This window comes from Homalodisca vitripennis, chromosome 5, assembly GCF_021130785.1.
Source record: "Homalodisca vitripennis isolate AUS2020 chromosome 5, UT_GWSS_2.1, whole genome shotgun sequence".
NCBI lineage: Eukaryota > Metazoa > Arthropoda > Insecta > Hemiptera > Cicadellidae > Homalodisca > Homalodisca vitripennis.
The window spans coordinates 34308182-34327578 of record NC_060211.1 but is presented as its reverse complement, the minus strand read 5'-3'; the positions used below and the strand labels follow the sequence as shown (position 1 = coordinate 34327578).

The following is a 19397-nucleotide window of genomic DNA, read 5'->3' as shown; positions in this document are numbered from 1 at the left end:
ACTTGCAGAGTGACCAACTGGGAGGCCGAGACCCGCACTGTGTGGACTACAGCCATGGACAAACATGTTGTGGGTTGCTCTTTGGGCTCGGGGAAAATCATATTGGACATCCCAACCATGGGTGGAGCTGTGTATGCTATGGCTCTCTCTCCACTTGATCCTAACAGGTCAGTTACGACAGTATTATTACAGTAGACTCCGGATTAACAAGCTAATTATCATTAATAAAAACATTTAAAAAGGTTTAAAAAACAGGTCACTACAGCGAGTAGCAATGCTGAAACCCATGGCTAGGTCAATCTTGCACAGTGCCTGATGATTCATACGCAATAAAAAAAATGCATTCAGTGGACATTAATCTTGAATTTTATTGTGTGTATGGAGAAGACATTATGAGCTATACTGGAGTTAAAATTAATACCAATTGGTTCATGACGAAAAGAGAAGTAGTGGATCTCCTGTGGTTGGTGATATTTTTCTTCTTTTTAAAATTACTCTTTAAATCAATGAAAGAAGCCAATACTAGGGTTAGAAAAGTAAGCAACTGGCTTTTGAATAGTTTGCTTGATTACCTTATTCAAGCTTCCCCTCACCAAATCATTTCATAGCACATAAATCATGTGGATCAGAGTAAGAATTACTGAAGTATTTGTATTTTATAAATTTGTACGCAGAAAACAAATAACAAACACATCAACAACAAACGCATCAGAGGTTTATTTTTATACACAAAGGAATTTATTACACTGCCTCGAGTGTATGGATTTTTGTTTGGTACCTATGCCTTGTGTGGTGTTTTATGTTGAGTGTGCACCTTTTTAATTTTGATGACAGAACAATTTGGAATTTTGAACCCAACCTACTGTTATTGGAGACATTTTTATTCCAGTAGAACAAATTTTCTGAGAATTTTTGAAAATTTACTTGATCAAAATTTTTATAAGGATATTAACATTTTGTTCTGTAGACTTTTATGCAATTGTTGATATCATATGCAATATATATAATAATAATATATATGCAATTAATAATTTGCAATTGTTGTTAGTGTGGCTAGAAATGGATAATCATGGAGTCAGTAACTATTCAAAATATTGGGCATTTAAAAGTTTTGAAATTTTTAATGAAACTAAATTGTGTATGATATACCATTTTTATGTTGATTTTTTTTAGTTTTGTGTTCTATTGTTTGTAGTGGATGGTTATCGTTTGTTATAAACAGTTACAAGCAGTAAGTTGTTATTTTATGAATTAGATTGTTTTACAGTAACTAGATTGTTTAGCTTTAAGTAAAATATAATTTTATATTATTATTCCTTTACTATTATCGTGTTATTGCACCAATTTATAATATTAATATTGTGTTTAAAGTAAAATTGTGGAAATTAGTCGAGCAAGATAAAAAAAATTCATTACCAATGATGATGAACTATAATGAGCCTACAGGCAGAGGTGGGTGTGGGAGTTGGTTAAGACTCAACTTAGAGAGGACGGGCCTCTGTAATCTTGGTGGCAGTTGCAATCAGCTGGTACTGTAAGGCCGGAGGTACAATAATGGTCTGTTAGTATTAACAGCAGCGGGAAGAGTAGCGGCTGTGTACTGCCTGACACACACACACACACACACACACACACACACACACACATCATTCACTCACATTCACACATTTACTGTCAACTCTCTGAGTGTACTAACTACCACCCACCTCAAGTTTGTGATTCTTCTTTAGTAATCTGAGGTAATGTTAAATTCCTAGCAGTAAATTTTTAAGATAGTACTGAGGTGATTTAACAGCAAACGCTGTTCAAAACATTATAGATGAGCCACTTTTAAAGTGACCTGCACGAAGATTTCTTGCGCATAGGGGGAGGGAGAAGCAGGGGCTCGACCATGCCTACCCCCCCTTTCTTTCTTTGCTTGATCTATTTCCTGTACAAGAAACAAGTGGGAATCGAGTGCTTTGCTTCCCTGTGAATAACAAAACATCACACTATGTTTTGTTATTCTCATTGTTATGGAATAACAAATATTATTATTTTGTTAAGAATAGTCCATTGCGTCTATTTAATATGTTAGTATAATTAAAAAGTATTTTAACAAATGTTTATTGTTAACAGCTGTTGTTATTATTACTCAGTTTGTAAAACAGCTGTTATGTAACACACCCTACGAGTGGTAAAATGCGACTGAGGAGTGATTGGTAAGGAATGTGGAGGGGGAAGTGAGTCCGCGCTTCTTCCCCTCTTCACATCTCTCTCTCACTCCCCTCCCCCCCCCCCCCCCGCATTGTTCACTTAACAGTCGCTTTCAAATCGGCTCATCTATAACTTCTGAAACTTTGATTTTAGAGTTTAAACTATGGATCTAGTGTATGGTCTGATTTAAGGATTTGAGATGAGGTCTTATTTATAATGCTGTTTAAACTTTATCCTCGTGTTAAAAGTGGAGTTTCAGATGCATAGATGGCAGCTGACTAATGTTCTGTCTTAGCAATCAATCATGTACAGTATGAGACTATGAAAATTAGAGCAGAATACAGAGATAGGTAAAAGGCATTTAGGAAATGTATAACAGGTTATATGCTTGATTTATTGAGAGTCTGGTGAGCGGATAAGGTGAGCAAGCAAGAGAGTGCATGAAGGGAATGATATGAAAGGAAAAGAATTTTTGAGCAAGCGTAATATCTACAAGATACCAAATAATTTCATTCAGGGCTAGAAAAAGGGAATACAAATTTGAGATGAAATATAGTATTAGCAAGTAGTATGTAAAAAAAAGAGAAATATAATTAAGGAATTCTTGTTAAGAGATAATTATAAATTAAACTTTTATTATTGATAAACAACAACTTTTTATTCTATTGTAATAATTGTGATGTATTATTGCAGATTGGCCATTGGCAGCAGTGACAGCAAGGTGTTTGTGTGGAACATGAGCAACTTGACCTCCCTCAGTATTGTCAGCTACTGGAAGAAGATTATCGGAAAAGTCATGTCTGTCAGTATATTATCTTTCTAAGAAGTTAAATTAAGTCAATAAATAATGTGTTAAGCAAGCAGTCTGGAAGTGCTTGTAAAATTGCGGAGTACTGGAGCATTGTGGTTCCCCTGTTATTAGGACGGAACTATTGCAAATAAGTAATTTTAATTACTGGCTTTAGAATTTATAATTCAGTATCATAAATTCTACTGTTATCAAACACTTTGCACACCGTTAATTCCATTGCTCATCACAGATTTTGCAGTCAATTTTTTGAAATTACAAAAAATTGCTCCAGCACAACATCTTAAATTATCTGTTGAAGGTTGTTTTAGGAACAAATATTCAGAAAGAGAAGTATCATGTGTTTGGACCTATAAAATTTTGTGTTCCTCCGAAAACTATATGCAAAATGCACATAGTGTTGTAATGTTATTATGATGGAGTGCTGATTCTCATTCTGATGCATTAATGGTTTTTTGCATTAATGTTTTTTTGTGGCAATTGGAATCTTCTAACTATATTTATAACTGTTGTTCGCTATTTGAGTTATTTAACAATTTGAACTTCTATTTGTGGTACATAGGTTCTAAAAATGAAAAATTTAGGTCGGATCCCACGTGAGGAAAATGATCACGTACAAATAACCTGTAAAGTTAGTAAAACATGTCCCTAGTGGTATTGTAGTGCTATTTTACTTTTGTCCATGCAATTTTAGTCTATTGTTTATGTGTATGAAATAAAAATTACTTTTTATAAATTTGATATTTTATTTTTATATTTTACACATTATCACCTACCTATAAGTGTAAACAAAATATGTTTTAAAAGAATGTATAGGCTCTTTTGTAATTATTAATTTACCTTTGTAAAAATAAAAAAATATTACAGAAAAATGTATTGAAAACATTTTGTTTCTATGCTATGTAACATAGCAGAAAATAAATACGACCTGGGGTGGTTGGTGCGATTTTTAATGGGACCTCAAAGGGTTAATCAATCATGTGGAAAACCTACAATTAATTAATACTTGTAATATTAAAAAAGTTCACAATTTCATTGTTAATGTTTTGCGTAGTAATTTACATAAAATATGTGTGTGTATATATATATATATAATAACAAATTAGACTCCTTAGTTTAAGTTTCTATGTTAAAATTCTATATATATGCTGTACTAATGTCCTTAGTTATGCTGGCACCCGAATGAGGAGAACTGGCTGGCGTTTGGCACTGGTGACGGCCATGTTGGACTCATTGATGTGAGCTCCAACAAGACACCCACACTATTCCGTCTCCACCACCGCAATGCTGTCTACCGCATCTGCTGGGCTCCACCTGTCTTAAAACCGGGTAAGTGCTTCTAAATATACTTGTAACTCTTTAATTTCAATAAAACTGTATGGAAAGGTAACATTTGTTGAGAGGTAAACTACTAAATTTACACAATTTACGGCTTGCAAGTCATTTATGTGGGAAGGTTGTTGAATAATGAATAGTGAATAACTGATCAGTGACCAGAGAAACTAAGAGATTATAGTTTATAATGAACTCTTTGCCAGTTTCATATTAGTCTTAGTATTGTAACTATCTCTGCTTTTGCGGTGAGTGCCTCTATAGTTTTGAAATTGGTGCGCGTAATCTTTCAGTAGCCGCGAACACGATAGCCAGCTGCACAGACCTCTAGGTCATAGCTTAAACAATAGGAGCCTCCTACTTTCCGGAATTCTTCTGGACAGGTTCTGGAAGGATGATTCCTGCTAGGTTAGCAGGCTGAGAGCGGAGGTTGTGTGGGAGTCGTTGTGCAGCGATCGGGTAGAGTGGACCGGGTAGAAGTGAATGTACGTGGTCTAGGATTAAGTATAATTGTTAAGGAACTTTTCGGAACCATACCTAAATTATTAGTTTATCTTTAGTCATCAAAGCTGGTTAGGTTTGGATAGAGGGAATCTAGTGGCAGATCCACGATTAATTAATTATTATTCCTCTGGATGGTTCCATCTTCCGGTTGCGACGACACGAGGTTGCACTTTGAGTGATGGTTCCAAGATGCCATAGACTTTGATGACACTCCAATTATCACACATTACACTTCTCTAGTTGTAAATAAACATACTTTCAGAGTGAATTACATTCTAAATGAACAATTTTGAAGTGAATAGCATTAAAATTTACTCTGGGTACTTACAGATGTGTCACTTATATCTATCCAAACTCAATAAATGATTGCAAGTGGCACATCACTAACTGCAAATGTAAAGATGATGAGGTAAAGAGATTACTTGAGCAACAGGTCTAGTTTGCTGTGAAAGATGAGGTTGGAGTGAATAGAGCTCCCTCATTATTAAAGGTTTTTGCATGCCTAAATCTGAGTGAGTACTGCCTTCTGCCCACTTTAACTGGGTCATAAAATGTTAAATTATGCCCAATTGCCCTCCTTGTAGTGGATGTTCCGTGTGATCCTGGCAATCTCTAATTTCCTACTCGTACCCGTCCTGAACATCCTGAATTCCAGAAGCCATGCATAAATCCTTATAGGATAATGTGCAGTAAGATGCTTCCTACTGCTATCCCCAGGATGACGTCCTTTCTCCCCTTCTGTGGAACCTAGTTGTGGACGACCTGTTTGTGTCTTTGAACTCAAGGGTATGCAGATGATATTGTGGTTTTTGTGAGTGTCAAGTTCAACACGATAGTCATGGAACTGACCAATGCTGCTTTGAACATAGTGGGAAACTGTTGTAGTGGGATGGGCTTTAGTGTCAACCCCACCAAGGCTTCCGTGGTTGTCTTTACAAGAAGGCGTCAGGTAGAAGGTATTGGTCCATTCTTATTGAAAGACTCTTCCATCGAGATAAAAGCCTAAGGTCAAGTACCTGGGTGTCGTCATCCTTGATAGGGTTCTGAACTGGGGACCCTATCTGGAAAGGGTCGTCGCCAAAAGGAAATGGTCCTAGATGCAATGCAGACGTGTGATAGGTGGGCCTTAAAGACTTAACCAGAGGCTTTACATCTTACCTGAATTAATGTTTAGGTGGGGCAAAAATGAAGGCCAGGATTTGGTAACTAGTCTGGTTAGCAACCTAGGGATGGCTTGGATTGCTATCACTGGGACCTTTCCAAATGCTCCGGGTGCGGCTCTAGACTGCTGTTTCAACCTCGCTCCCCTGGAAATTGTCATGTGGGTGGCCAGGAGGAGTGCCTATTGCCTTCAGGAAGCGGGGCTTTAGTCAACCTCGGCCTGCAACGGGGCACTCCAAAATTAGAAACCTGATTCAGAGGAATGCTCTGTACATGATCTCTGATCAGATGCTGCCCCAAAAATTTTCTTTCGACAAGTCCTTTTGGATTGTTATACCTCTAGGGAGGCTTGGTCGGAGGGAGAGAAACATTCCACCAACTGAGCTTGAATGGTTTACGAATGGCTTTAAAACAAAAAGTGTCACAGGTGCTGGTAATGTGGGAGTGAGAATATATAGGAGCTAGTGGTCGCTATGGATTCTTATCCCACTGTTTTCAGGCAGAAGTTACAGCCTTTATGGAATGTGCTCATGAGAATCTTCGTCTGTGGTTTAGGAGTAAAACGATTAGGATTTTCACAGGTGGGCAGACAGCATTAAAGGCGTTGGACTCTTGTGTGTTTGTTTCTTCCCTTGGCAAAATCAACAATGTGACTGTTTGTTGGGTTGGTGGTTATGAGGGGTCTCTGAGAACAAAAGAACTGATGCTCTAGTCAACTTGGCCTCAGTGTCCAACATGACAGAGCCTCAACCGTTCTGTGGTAATCTAGGTGTGAATCCTTTCTAGGTGTCTTAAAGTGGGTTCACACTGAATATGTGAGAAGGTGGGAACTGCATCCGGGTCTTAAGAATTAGTAGAATGGTCCTACAGTTGCCTTCTCCCAGGGTGGCACCTGATTTTCTTTCCTTAGGTAGATTCTTCTCAGATTGTGGGTCTAATTACGGGACATGGTCATCTGAGGAAGCACATTCTCTGAGTCAGCATTTTCTGGGAGGATCCGCTCTGTAGATTGTGTGACTGGCAGCAGGAAACTGACGAACACCTTTGATTGCCCTGCAATAGTAAGGGAGTGCTATGCCATCTTTGGTAGTCTTCATAAGGGTGGTGAAATTACCCAGGAGGACCTGCGGAAACTGTAAACTGGTTGGCCTCATGGTATACTTCCGAGGTAGCCCTAATGTTGCCAGGTAAAATAAGACATACAATACTTTTATTACATTACTTTCTCCAATACTATACATGGGGAAGTATATACAAAAGTAAAAGAAGTGCTGACTGAATTCTAACTAAAGCTGTAACCATTCAATATAACCATTTCACAAAATTTTGTATGTCATGTTTATCATTTAAATATTTAAAAAACAGGGTATGTTTAATTTATTATAAACACAATTAACTTTTTATAATGATAATGACTTTGGATATACATGTGACACAAATTTGATATAAAAGAGTCTGGAAGTAACTAGACTGTATTATAAATGCTTGTTGATGTAAACTTGATACATCATTTTTATTATCAAAAGTGATGTTTGAAAACATTATGGAATGTTAGTTAGCAATTTGTCTTAATATGACTCTATATTAAGTAATGGAGATCACAAAATGGTTCTAGTTAATGTGAATTCTTGTGTTGAACAGACGATGCAGACATTGACAAAACCAAGTTGGTCTTGTACTCTGTTGGTGATGGAGATATATTCCAATATACTGCTAAACCTGAAGAATCTAATGAAGGTTAGTATTCTCTGAAATTAAGGTGTCATATAAATAAATAGACTAATTGAAAAATTAAGTTCGAAAGTTGAAGTAATTAAATTAAAGAACATTGAAGATTTGGTCTAGAAATCAAATTAGAAGTCGCAGTTATGTTTCCTTGATATATAGAAATTTTCAAATGTGTATATCCAGTGTTCTTCAAAAGTGAGTAACAATTTTTACTGTAGACTTTTTCAATAAATTATGTTTTGACCTTTTCAATGCCAAACTACGCATAAACTGCAAGTGTCCGGTTTTCTGAATGTTTGCTAAAATAATTATAGATTATATTGAAAGTCATAATGGAAGTTATTTAAAGTGAGCATCTAGTTTAGAATGAAGTTATATGAAGCTACTTGTTTTATAGGAAGAAATCCACATATGTGTGTGCAAATACAGAAAGAGCTCACATTAGATGCCACCCCCCCCCCCCCCCAATCTTTCTAAATGTGGGGAATTCTGAAATGTCAAGCATGGAGTTTAATATTTAAAAACCACCTTTTTAAATAGCTAATTTTAAACAGTAAATCTAAAATTTTAGTTTTTTAAATTTCCATTGGGTTTAAAATATTTTTTTTCATGCTGCTGGCTTGTGCAAGCGTGCCTTTAAAGTGGTTGTGTTCGCTTATGCACTGATGGATTTTGTTGAAACTATTACCGTTGGAATTTTAATGAAATTGGTCAGATAGTTGTTGTCTAGTACATTTTTTATAACTATATGGGTTTTTATTTAAATTTGACTTTAAATATTTTCAACAGACGCCATTTTCTTAATATTAAAGGAAATAAAACTATTATTTTTGTTTTCTTATCTATTCAAACCATGTGTCAAATTTGGATTCCTTAGCTTAAATAGTTCTAAAGATATTAGTTGTTTTATAAAAATGACAAAATAGAGGCTAGCTGCTAAACGACACATTTCTTGACCATATTTATAGGACATTTTTTGCTTGAAATGATGAATACTATCTCCCACAGAAGTTTGTGACAACCTTTTGTGAGCAATCTTTATATTTAAACCCACAGGGAGTTTTCTGGTTGTAGCTGTATGTTGTATGATTTTGCAAAAATGGAAGCACAATAAAATGTTTTTGGCTTTCAACTGGGAGGCCACCCAATTAGAAGACTGACCCCGCTGTTCGAAGTTAGGTATTAATGTGTAGTAAGTATGGCAGAAATTTTAGGATATCTTTATTAATTGACGTTTGTTATTATTATTATTTTTAATTTATGACTCAAGAACTTTGTTCTTACGTACTTTTGAATGATTGTAATTTTTAATTTATTTATTTATGGATAGCTGCCTTTGTCCCCCATACGATATATATATATATATATATATATATATTGACGTTTGTTTGCCATACAATGTAATTATTGTCACAGCAATAAAACAGATGTGGTTTAATTTAGTTTGAAAATTGTAGAAATACAAATTTTTTTATCTTTCGTATTTATTGTACATATTTATACAGTTTATATTGTCTAAAAGAAGTTTAATCAGATACATAAAAACTTATAAAGTGTCAAATCATTATACAACAGCTTTTTCTTGAAGAGAATTAACCTTTTTTGTATGTATATTATATGTAAAACAACTATGTTTCTTTAATTTATGCTAAACACATCAATTGATGCTTTAGCAATAGCGTCATGACGAATCTTGCAAAAGCATCGTGATCATGATTAGTGATTTGGCAGAGGTCTGATGATTGTAATTCATCGTAATTGTATGGTTAATATTAGTGGTGTGTACAGTAACATTTTTTAACACGCTTTTTTCGTTATTTCTGCCTTTATACATAGATTTTAACAATAATAGTAGTATTATATTTCATATTAACCCAATTTTTTCATATCCAAGGTTTTTAATCCTTTTTACCTTGAATAAACAGGAGTTCACAATATCTATGTCACTTAGAAATCCCTATTTTAAGATTTTTTTATAACTCAAAATCAACAGAACATTATTTGCGAATACCTGCTATGTGTGTTATTAGTGAGTTCTGTAATCCACCACCAGACCAGATGTATGTTTCACTACACGTTATACGTGTTTCTTAATTTTCTATATTGAATATTTTCCAATGCCAATAATGTGTTTTAATGGTGTGGACCAACAACTTAATCATACATTACACAATGTTGCAGAACCTAAGTCGCTGAACACTGCGTTGTTGAATAGCTTTGATAAAAGCCTCGGACTGCACAACTCTCTTATCCGCTCAGATATTGTGTTCAAACCTGACTCCACCTGCTTTGCTATTGGTAGTGAAAATGGGTATGTATAGTCTCTGTAATTTGCCTAACATTCTTTGTTTCAAATGTGTCTTAATGATGGAAGGATTGTGAAGTGAATTTTTTGTATTACTTAATGATGATGACAAATTTTCAGAAAAATTCTGGTGCTTACCATTTCACATAACACTAAGGAATATATAATTCTTATAAACAGAGGAAAAGATCTAACATTTTTTTAGTTTTGGACTCACATATGTTCATATTATGCCAAAACAATTTTGCTTTGAACATCCTTAAAAGGTGCATCAGGTGGCCCCTGTTTTGAAAATATTACACAGATCTGGTACACAGATGAGTCAAGGAAGGATGAAGGGGTGGATCTAAGCTCAAAGGACCTGGTCCTCTCAGGCCCTAAGTTCCTTCCTGACTGTCAAGCAGAAATGCTTGCAATAATGTGTGTGCCTGGATCAACTTATCATGAAAACTGAAGGATGGTCTCTCCTGTTGGACAATCAAGCTCCACTGAAATCTCTCAGCAGATGCACTTCTGTGTGCAAGTTGGTCTGATCTTGTCTAATTCTACAGTACTTGGTGACCTGTAAAAGTGGTACTCTGATGTGGGCTACAGGGGTATGAGGGTATTGCAGAGACTGAGACTATGAACAGGTTGGAGAGCACTGGAGCTACGTTGCAACTCATGGGCCTGGAACCCTTTTGTGGCTTAGCTATGTGTAAAGTCAAAAATGCTGTCACAAATTTTTGAATATAGAAATCTTTATTCATCAACATCAAGATAAGAATGATGTCAGTTACAATAAATTACAATGTTTAGCTAGAGTCTCTTGCATGTGTTTTAAAATCTTCCAAACAATAGACTGGATCCTCAGCTAGCCACTGCTGAAGTCTTCTCCGAAATCCATCTGCAGGACCATTCTTTACTTTTGCAGGAAGGAGATTAAAAATTTGGCTCCTGCGTAAGACGGCTTCTTAGAGTATAGTGTGGTTCTGTGAATAGGCAAGTCGTTTGCAGACCTGGTATTATACATGTGAATATCACTGTTACAGGCCACGGTACAGAGGTTGCAGATGTGTAAAGCCACTTCAGAGATGTAAATTGATACAGCTGTTAAAATTCATGAGTTCTGAAAGCATCCCTGCAGCATTGTCTTGATTGGAGGTTGGCTAAGACTCTCAAAATATGCTTTTGCAAGATCAGTGCTCTCCGAAGGTCTCCCTAATAAGATCCTCCCAAAAATATAATTCCATACCTAATGTGTGACTCAAATAAGCCATAATAACTCAGCTTTACGGCTTCTGGTGCAATGGGAGACTTCTTCTATTGGAAAAACCATTAAACTACTACATTTTGACATGGTAGGACTTATGTTGCTTCTGCAGGGAGTCTAAGGAGGCTGCTATTCGCATCATCTGTGATTGCACTGATTAGGACGAGACATCTGTATTATAGCACATTGCTATAACCTGTTGGGGTAGGACTTCTTTAGGTTTATCAAGAGCTTCAAGATGACCTGGGTTTTTCAAGATATCAGGGTTAAGTCACAATAATTCAAGTCAGACATCCATATTCGTTATGACAGGGTATTTTCAAGCCCAATCTACTGTATTAGTTTCGAGCTAATAGATTTGTGAAAATTGATCTTAAATATGTTAAAGTCAAGTTTTAACATGTACAATTTTTGCCATTGTTTTACATTATTCATTTATTTTTGATAAAATAATATACAACGTCTGTCCAGTAATTATTACATTTTAATCTAATGTTGTGGCTATCAATATACCAACTTGCATGAAATTTGGGGTTTTCTATAGGACTATTGAGCTATGTGGACAGTTTGAATTCTTTCTTCAATGCTCGTCATTAAAGATGAATTTAAAGGATAAGAACATTTCAGACATTAGCAATCATTCAAAGTTAAAAAGGACAAGGATCGGTAATGTCCCATGTCTTTTTTTGTACAGATGTCAAAAGTTGCCCTGGTATTCCACCCTCTCACCAATCTCCTCTTTTTTTCTTCCGCCACAATCACTGAAAGGTTATTAATTTCAAAATAACTGCTTTTACAGTAAGCAGCATTCAGTTCATTGTTAATATCCTGAAAATTATTGTAAGTGCCACAAAGAACTTATGCTGTAATAGTCCAAATTTTCAAGTGGAAATAGTACATACAGGTGTAAATACTGTGCATACTATTGTGTCCATGTGGCTGTACTGGGCTGTAACAGGTTAAACAATCATTGACATTCTAACAAGTTTAGTGTTGCTCATTAATTTTAATTTTCATGTTGACAACTACTAAAGTGTCACACCAATAAAAGATGTAAACGTTTCCTGCTTTATAATAGTACATCAGAATTTACAGTTAGTGCTACAGAGTTTATGATAAAGTTATATGATTTTTGTTACAATCAACCAATTTTAAAATATGTACTTAGAAATGTGTACAAGGTTGTGAGCATAGTATTCCTAAATTAATATAAGCCATTGCGGATCGATTTGTTTGGCCGTTGGTGTCTCGGGGGTGAATTAATTTGCACATCGCTGTCGCAGTGTGATTGTAATTTTTCACCACTTTGATTTGCCTTGCGTTTATATTATTAGTTTTATTTACAGCACATAGCACATTTTTATATCAATTGAAACAATATATCAGTAATGTTACTCAGTAAAAAATAAATTCAGTTGGTTCTTCAACTTCTACATACTACTGAGATCTATAGAACATTTAAAAATGTGTTTGAGAAAACTAAAGAAAGAACATCAGTAGACTAGTAATAGCGGTCATGTGGCCGACAAACATCATGAGAACTATTATGATGTAAGATTAAAAGCAGGTTGCTTTATTATCATTATTATACATGGTGTAAATTATCTCCTGATACGCCTGCATATATTCCATACAGGTTGAGATATCAATGTACAATCTTCACCATACTTATTAAAATACTTTTTTTATTTTTGAAGGATAAAAGAATTCCCCCCCTCCCTTTCAAAAGGGGGTAGAAGGGAGTAACTTTAAATTTTCAAATTGCAACACTTATCTTGTGACATATCATTTTAAAGTTCTATTCAATAGAAACACAATGACTTGAATAAAACATCTCTACAACATTCCTAGCAAAAGTTGTGGGTAAAAAACCCTTTACATTGTAATGGAAACTAGAAAAAGGCACCTCTTACCAAAACTATGCACACCACAAAAATTAGATACTACATAAAGGATAAGCTGGGCACCTGAAAGTTTTACTGTAAGATATTGCGCATGCGCTGTGTTGATATGCGCAAGACATTGGCATTGTCCCTACAGATTATTATCTTTTGCGTTATTTGCCCATAACGTTTGCTAGAAACACCGTAGAGATGTTTCTTAGTGTCATTGTATTTATTTTTAATAGACCTTTAAAATTATATGTCATAAGATAGGGATTCCAATATGAAAATTTTAAAGTTACCTCCTTTTACTCCCCTTTGAAAAGGGGGGAAATTTTTTTATCCGCCATAAAATAAAGAAAAAGTATTTTAATAAGTACGGTGAAGATTGTACATCGATATCTCAATCCGTTTGGAATATATCCAGGCGTAACAGGACTTAGTTTACACCCTGTATATATTATCATTTTTCTAAGAATCTCTGTTTCTGTTGCACTGTATCACAACTACTGTGGTGTCCCAGGTCGGTGTATATTGTGAGCTGTGAGACACTGAAGCTGATGCACACAGTGTATCCGCACAAGAAGCTCATGAACAACCTGGAGTGGCATCCGGAGACTGTGGCTAGTGACAACAACATTTCACCTTATAAGGACTGGTTGGCCATCACTTGTGAAAACATCAAGGTCTACGACATTCCTGCAGGTGCGATGTCTTCCTCTCACCAATACCTCATCAAAATCGACTCTAGAAGTTTTAGGAGACTGTACAGTTTCTCATTTCTTCTCATTCTCGTTAACTGTTCTTAAAATATTATTAATTGGTAGGAATTTAAAATTAACTACATAATAAGGTAGGAGTATGCCATACAACGAGTCGCGTAATACGCTTTGCCGAGGTTGCTTGCCAAATATTTCACATTTACAGGGTGAAGCAGATCACCCGTCCATGATGTAAAACTTAAAAAATTCAAATAGTATGACTTTTATAACACCTATCAATAACTCTCTTCAAAACTATAATTTTTGTATTTAAAGTTTGGCTTTATCTCGGATGGTTGAGAAATTATGCCATAAATACTAATTTTTGTGATGTTTTGTTGCATTTAGAATGCTGTCATGTTCTCCTACCTTTGTCTTGGGGTATTTAAAAGTGTTTACCACTTGTTTTTAAAACACTTTTCGCATAATGACTGTTACCATATACTAAAAGTGTTAATTGTATTACCACTTTGAGTTGCATCATCTTCTACTCCATGCGCAGTTTGGTTTCCACAGAGATATATTCACCATTTCTGCTGTAATGTAAGAACATCTTGTAGAAATTATTCTATAAGATCTTTCAGGTAATCAATCCATTTCTGTTTTATTTTGTGATCTGTCACGTGCCTTTGATTGTGTTTCTCATGAAATTTTACTCAAGAAACTTATTCGTTATGGGTTGGGAGATGATGCAATCAGGATTATTAAATCCTATCTTGATGACAGGTGCCAAGTTAATTGGAATGGTGAATCACCTAGGCCCATTAAGATGGAGCATGGTGTCTCCCAGGGCTCCATGCTCGGTCCTTTTCTTTTTTTAGTGTCAATTGGTTGCTACACTGACAGGACATTGAGTAATATTTTTTTATCTGTAATCTACTTGATATTAAGCGGGACTGTGATGTTACAGAAGAACAACCAAAATTGGTTGCTACACTGTCAGGACATTGAGTAATGTTGTTCTATCTGTAATCTACTTGTTGTTAAGCAAACGTGTTGATGTTACAGAAGGACAACCAGTGTTGGTTGCTACACTGTCAGGACACTCTGAGAAAATAGTAGGTCTGGCCTGGAGTCCACACTTCAACGGTCGGCTGCTATCTGCTTCCTACGACCATTCTGTGCAGGTAACTGGTACCTTTCGATACTGTCTATTTATAAAGCTTAACACAAACATTGATTGACCTACTCGGTGGTGTATGCAAATTAATTAAATTATGAACCACTTTCCAACAAGCTAGGAATTTGAAGTGAGCATGTATGGAGCTGTATACAAATCGAATGGTGTCTGTCTGTATGTTATTCAATCACCTGAAACTTAATTGATCGATTATACTTAAATTTTACATTTCGGTGTAATTGATCTAGTATTTACATTTTGAGTAATAATACATTACTTGCCAGCCCATGGTAACATGTATCCTTGCTACAAAATCCATGCAGTTTTACGCCCTTAGTTTTAGTCATAGAATAAGGTATATGTATCATTTTAAATATATAATTAATATGTATTTAAACGCTTTTTATTTTTATTTGTATTTTAATGGGCTAGTCAGAAAAAATCTCAACCTTTGTTATACTTCATTGTTTATTCAACAAATATTCAAAAAGTATACATACACTTTACATCAAAGACTAAGAAGTCTGCATGAATATTAATCATATCTTTAAAATGAGACATCTCCCATAGTGGTACAATAAACAACAAGAGTATAAAACTATGAGTATAAGATTATGAGATTTAAAATTATTTTGGTGGGAAAAACTCAAAGTAATTGTATTGCAGACGGCTTTTAAGGGTAGACCATTGATTAAATTAGGTTTAAATAACATATTTTATGGTAAATCCTTTTATTTAATTGTTTTTGTTGTATTGCCAAAAACAACATAGAAAACAACAACAAATGTATCTGGAAAGGACCTAGACACATACGGATGTTAGAGTAGATACATAGACAATCATTGAAACACAGAACGGTTATTTATGAACACTTGCCCTTGCAGGCTATGTTATAATCATTGACAGATTGCCAGATTCTACTAAAAAAAGCACTAATGGCCAAGAATGTATTTTGTAGATTAACTTAAATGTTTTTGCATTAGAAGAATTTTATAATAATGCTTGTCGGGTTTCTGGCATATAATTGGGATGCCTCACATTTTGAAAACTGACACTGGCGTTGACAGTAGAGAAAATCGGAAAATCAGTGTGATGTATGAGTACAACAATGTGTGTTTGAATGTTCTTGTGATGAGAATATAAAATTATAATCCAAGTGTATGTCTTTTGCTATCCAATGTTTATATCGTTAACTGAAATAAAAAAAGTTTGTTTGAGTTTAGAAGCACTCTAATCAGAAGAAATTCCTAACCATAATTCCTTTTGTTGAAATGAAAAAAAACCCAATTAAGTTTATATCGCATGGTAAATCTTCAATATAACTAATTCAGTATACTTCACATATCAAATTATAATCTTAAATATTAATGAGTTAAAAGAAACAATCAACACAATAATTTATATATAGTATTCATTAGAAAAGTTCAAAAGAAAACTACAATTATTAACTGTACAATATTTTGTTCTTATAACACTTTCAATTGCACAAATAAAAAGTACACTGTATAAAAATAAACAAACAAAAGCAGAAGTACCTGATAACAAACTTTTAAAAATGTAAAAAGTTTAGGCACTTCAACTAATTTTGAAGTTGTTGATTTTAAAATAAAAGTAATATAATACAATTTTGAATTTTTGTAAATTTATTATATAAGAATCTAAGGATTCAAGTGGAAAACAATAATTTAGCGAATGTTAAGTCCATACGGTTGTTTAGATTTTAATATGAGTTAATGTGCCAATTCATAATTCCTTAGATTTAAATTCTTTCGAGAGCTATTTTCACAAGGTTTAATTTTTGCTTATAGTTTTGAGTTTATAGTAATTCTCAAAGCTTCTCTCTTACCCGCAGAGAATTCAAGGTTTGTCCAATGTAGTCCTTAGGACAAAACCTACAAGTTAGCTGGTAAATTGCATTGTTGAGGGTACAGTCCAATTTACTAGCTAATGGATAAGTTTTTTAGTGACACTACTTTTGAATTGATCAGTCTTATTCACAATTTCACAAATGTTACAACATGGTTTATTACATGGTTCACAGTCAAAAGATAAATATTTAGAATTTTTTCCTACATGAATTTGGAGCCTTACACGCCTAGCTTTGGATGCTTTATTTACAATTTGTAAATTTTTATAATTTATTGTGTGATGTAATAAATCAGTGTTTCAATTCAACCAAGTTTCGATTCAAAGGAATCAAACTCCTTAGTTCCCTATTTAGTTTTAAATCAAACTGTTATGGTTGTATATTTCTCTTCTTTATAAGTTTCGGTTGTCAAGTATGTGTAAAGAAAGCTACCCGGAACTATACATAATAAAAGCTTTCAAATAAAAACAACTTTAAAATTCGAGTTGATTAATGATCAGTAACAGGAAAGCTGTAGTTAGAGCCACAGTGAAGTTTGAGGGGCAAGAGGCTCTGGTTTGAAAGTAGAATGCAGACAGCCAGACCGGTGGACACCCGGTTCACCACAGGTATGGAACTGGTTTATTTCAGTGCTACTACACTAGCTGCGGCACAACATCGTTGAAATTTGAGTTGGGTTCCAAGTACTTATTGCCATGGCTGGTTAACCCCCTCTTAAGTACTTGTAAAAGACTATTGTTGTTAATGGCAATATTTTCTTTACTTACTTCTTTTAATTACTCCAAATAAAGTTCAGTAGAAAGATTATAGGTTCACTAAAAAGAGTGTAAACTGCCTTCATTGACTTCAGTTCACCTTCAGTCTTGAAAAGTTAAGTCACGTAGCAATACTTGTCTAAGAGCTAAGACATTTTCATTTCTGAAGAACTCAGCCTATGTTATCATTCAACAAATAGTGTAGAAATACTAATAATGAACTGTTTTAGTGCTTTGTTTTCACTAAATTTCATAATAAAGACAGTTATTGGCACAAGAAATACAAAAAAAATATGGTGTGAACCACACTTTTTGACTACTACATTCACTGTTGGAAGAAAACATTTTCACAATTCACAGACCAAAGAGGAAGAAAACATTATAAAACTGGCATTACTTAATAGTTTGAAATTATTGAATGCCCGCTTCTGGGCTGATTCATATTTATAAATGGTTAATATAAATATTATAATAATAGTGTAAAATTAAATTCTATTCAATTTGACTGTGAAAATTGTGTACTTCATGAGTATTGGGCATTTATAGCTTACGAATGTTAAGATGTCATCTGATTATTGAATTTTAATGATACACCTTTGTAGATATGGGATGTGCCTAGCCAGAAATGTCTAGGCGTGTACCAGGGTCATAGCATGGCTGTCATGTGTGCCCTGTTTAACCCTCTGAACCCTGACATGGTCATCTCGGGTTCCAGCGACAACACTGTACGTCACTGGTCTATCTCGCAGCTGGCTCAGAAGCCAGTTGTCAAACCTGCAAAGAGTAAGTATTTCATCTTCTGTCTAGTTAACCAAATTATGTGGCATTGATTTACTCTGGTGAAATATGATAGATTAGAGGAAAACAATGCATTTCAAGTTCAAAGTCACTAAATTTATGGGTTTAATATGATTTATATATGCTATAATTAAAGAATATTACTACGTTATCTATTTCATTTTAAATTCCTCTTGTATCATATTTGTACTTTTTACCAATGATATCTGTTCTGTACTTGATTTGAGACAGTGTTACAACATCGACTTCGATTTGTGACAAAACGTATTTTCTGTGTTTTTTGTGTAGAAATTTATTTAATTTAATAACTGCTGTTCTATAGTTTAAAATGATAATTACTGTCAAAAATTATTTTGTCAGAATCGTGTCGAAAGATGAGGGGTCGGATTAGTGTTGAACGTACACTCTGGGGACCATAGAAGTGACTTGGGCCTTTCCATAAATAATTTTGCAGGCATCATCATGCCACTTATCCAGAGTCACAGATGGTTATATGTGTAAGTGCAGTGTATATGTCTGTGTGCGGATGCACGCACGTATGTGTGTGTTTTGAGAACTGTACTGATGTTTTTGCCAAATATTTTGTCATTATTGGTGCGTCTGAACTGGCTACAAGTAAATGAGACTATGCATTATATCATGTGTCAATGTCTGTTATAGAGAAGGAGCACCAAGGGGCGTTGGACAAGGAGCGAGCTGATGCTGAAGAGGCCACAGAACTCATTGTGGGTGTGTCTGAACTGGCTACAAGTAAATGAGACTATGCATTATATCATGTGTCAATGTCTGTTATAGAGAAGGAGCGCCAAGGGGCGTTGGACAAGGAGCGAGCTGATGCTGAAGAGGCCACAGAACTCATTGTGGGTGTGTCTGAACTGGCTACAAGTAAATGAGACTATGCATTATATCATGTGTCAATGTCTGTTA

The 19397-nt window shown here is 34.8% G+C and overlaps 1 protein-coding gene across 1 annotated transcript in view; it reads left to right on the top strand.

Annotated features, from left to right (window-relative positions):
* LOC124363415 (gem-associated protein 5) overlaps positions 1 to 19397 on the top strand; it is a 68801-nt gene that overhangs the window by 28591 nt on the left and 20813 nt on the right. Inside the window, exons 8-16 of the mRNA XM_046818665.1 lie at positions 9 to 167; positions 2890 to 2998; positions 4171 to 4333; positions 7643 to 7738; positions 9911 to 10040; positions 13693 to 13874; positions 14939 to 15057; positions 18275 to 18455; positions 19266 to 19360. Of these exons, the coding sequence (XP_046674621.1) occupies positions 9 to 167; positions 2890 to 2998; positions 4171 to 4333; positions 7643 to 7738; positions 9911 to 10040; positions 13693 to 13874; positions 14939 to 15057; positions 18275 to 18455; positions 19266 to 19360 (1234 nt within the window). The remainder of the gene's footprint in view (positions 1 to 8; positions 168 to 2889; positions 2999 to 4170; positions 4334 to 7642; positions 7739 to 9910; positions 10041 to 13692; positions 13875 to 14938; positions 15058 to 18274; positions 18456 to 19265; positions 19361 to 19397) is intronic.